We start from the raw sequence: 1,654 nt of genomic DNA on the forward strand, positions 1-1,654 counted from the left end.
CCCGGCTTACCAATATGCATTTTTTTTTTTTTTTTTTATCCCCCCCCCCCCCCCCCCGTGCAGATCTCAAGGAAAATATTCTCCGAGTCGGACCAATACCACAACCTCCAGTTTGGAAACACACATCCCACGAATGACCAAGTGGAGGAATGGAAAAGAAGCACATGGGCAGACTGGTTGGTAAAGTTAGATGAGGATTGGAAATTATTCAACGCAGAAATTGAAGACGACAAAAAAGAATGGATTGAAAAAAAAGAAGGAGACTGGGTAACTCTACTCAATGACTTAGAAAACAAATGGTTACACTTCAACCCAAAATTAGATGAAGAATATCAAATAGATGTGCTATCGCAGTCAGAAACGTGGGATGAAAATGAATGGAAAAATTGGATCTCAACAGAAGCAAAACAACTCCTAGAAGCCGACCTAAAAAAATGGTTCACTCGTAGCGCAATGATATATTCTAAGTGGGCTATGAATACATGGAATGACTGGAAAAATGAAAAAATAAAAGAATGGATTACAAGCGAATGGAAACAAAGTGAAGACAAATACTGGTCTAACTATGATGAATATACTTTACAAACCCTAGACTTTGAAGACCAAAAACAATGGTATAAATGGAAGGAAAGAATATACAGGGAAGGAGTCGAATGGAAAAATTGGATTGCCGTTAGAGAAAGCAGATTTGTCAACTCTAATTGGAACACCTGGTCCGATTGGAAAAAAGGGAAACAATTACAATTTAGTGAATGGACCGAGACATTTGTTGATAACTGGATTAAACAAAAACAATGGCTTGTGTGGAATGAGGAAAGAAAAAATGCAGCCGATGAACAGAAACTCGCAGAGGAACAAGTAGCTGCTCCAAGTCAACATGCCACTCCTGTTAGCGTAGAAGAACCCGCCGCCGAAGCCATGGCCGCATAATCCGCAAAAAATTTTCTTAATTTCTTCCCCCAATGTTCTAAAAAAAAAAAATAACACTTTTTTTTTTTTAAATCAATTGCGCACATGTATTTTTTATTTGTTTCTCCCTTTTTATATAAAAAGAATGTGAACAAATTTTCCTAAAACAAAAAAAAAAAAAAAGGAAAATATATCCCAATTGCGAAAGAAAAAAAAAAATAAAATAAATAAATTAAAGCAGAAAAAAATTACCAGTTATATTTTTTTAAAATAAATTTTACCATTTACATATAATAAATTAGAAAAAATTACTGTTTCCATGCGAGAAACGTATACATGTATTTCCACACTTGCATTTGTTCCAACTGTTGCTGCTGGTAACATTATAAATGCATAATTAATAAAACGTATCTTTTTGGTATAAATTAATTTTTACACGCATTAGGGAAATTAAAATGCATATTAAAGAGCAGTTTAGAGTTGCTATGTGATACTGTATGTGTGATGAACACCAAGTAGTTTCCAATTAATTAAAATGGATGAGATAAAATGTTTCTCTTCATTAAAGAAAAAAAAATCAACAGCCATTTTTTAATTAATGCCAGAGATTGCGCTTATAAACAATTATTTTTTTTTTTTTTTATGTTTAAAAGGATGAAAATTGGAAACCTTTTTTTTAATCCTTTTTAAATCTCCGTTTTTTAATCCGTTTTAATTTTTTTTTTTTTTATAATATTTCCGTTTT

General features: G+C 32.3%; 1 protein-coding gene across 1 annotated transcript in view; it reads left to right on the plus strand.

Annotated features, from left to right (window-relative positions):
* The window catches only part of AK88_04311 (uncharacterized protein), a gene marked incomplete at both ends in the record, with an annotated part of 7,166 nt that extends 6,236 nt beyond the window's left edge, over positions 1 to 930 (plus strand). The window contains one exon of the mRNA XM_012481921.1: positions 64 to 930. Coding sequence (XP_012337344.1) covers positions 64 to 930 — 867 coding nt within the window. The remainder of the gene's footprint in view (positions 1 to 63) is intronic.
* Between the last annotated feature and the right edge of the window lie 724 nt (positions 931 to 1,654).

Source organism: Plasmodium fragile (genome assembly GCF_000956335.1).
Source record: "Plasmodium fragile strain nilgiri unplaced genomic scaffold supercont1.59, whole genome shotgun sequence".
NCBI classification, from domain to species: Eukaryota; Apicomplexa; class Aconoidasida; order Haemosporida; family Plasmodiidae; genus Plasmodium; species Plasmodium fragile.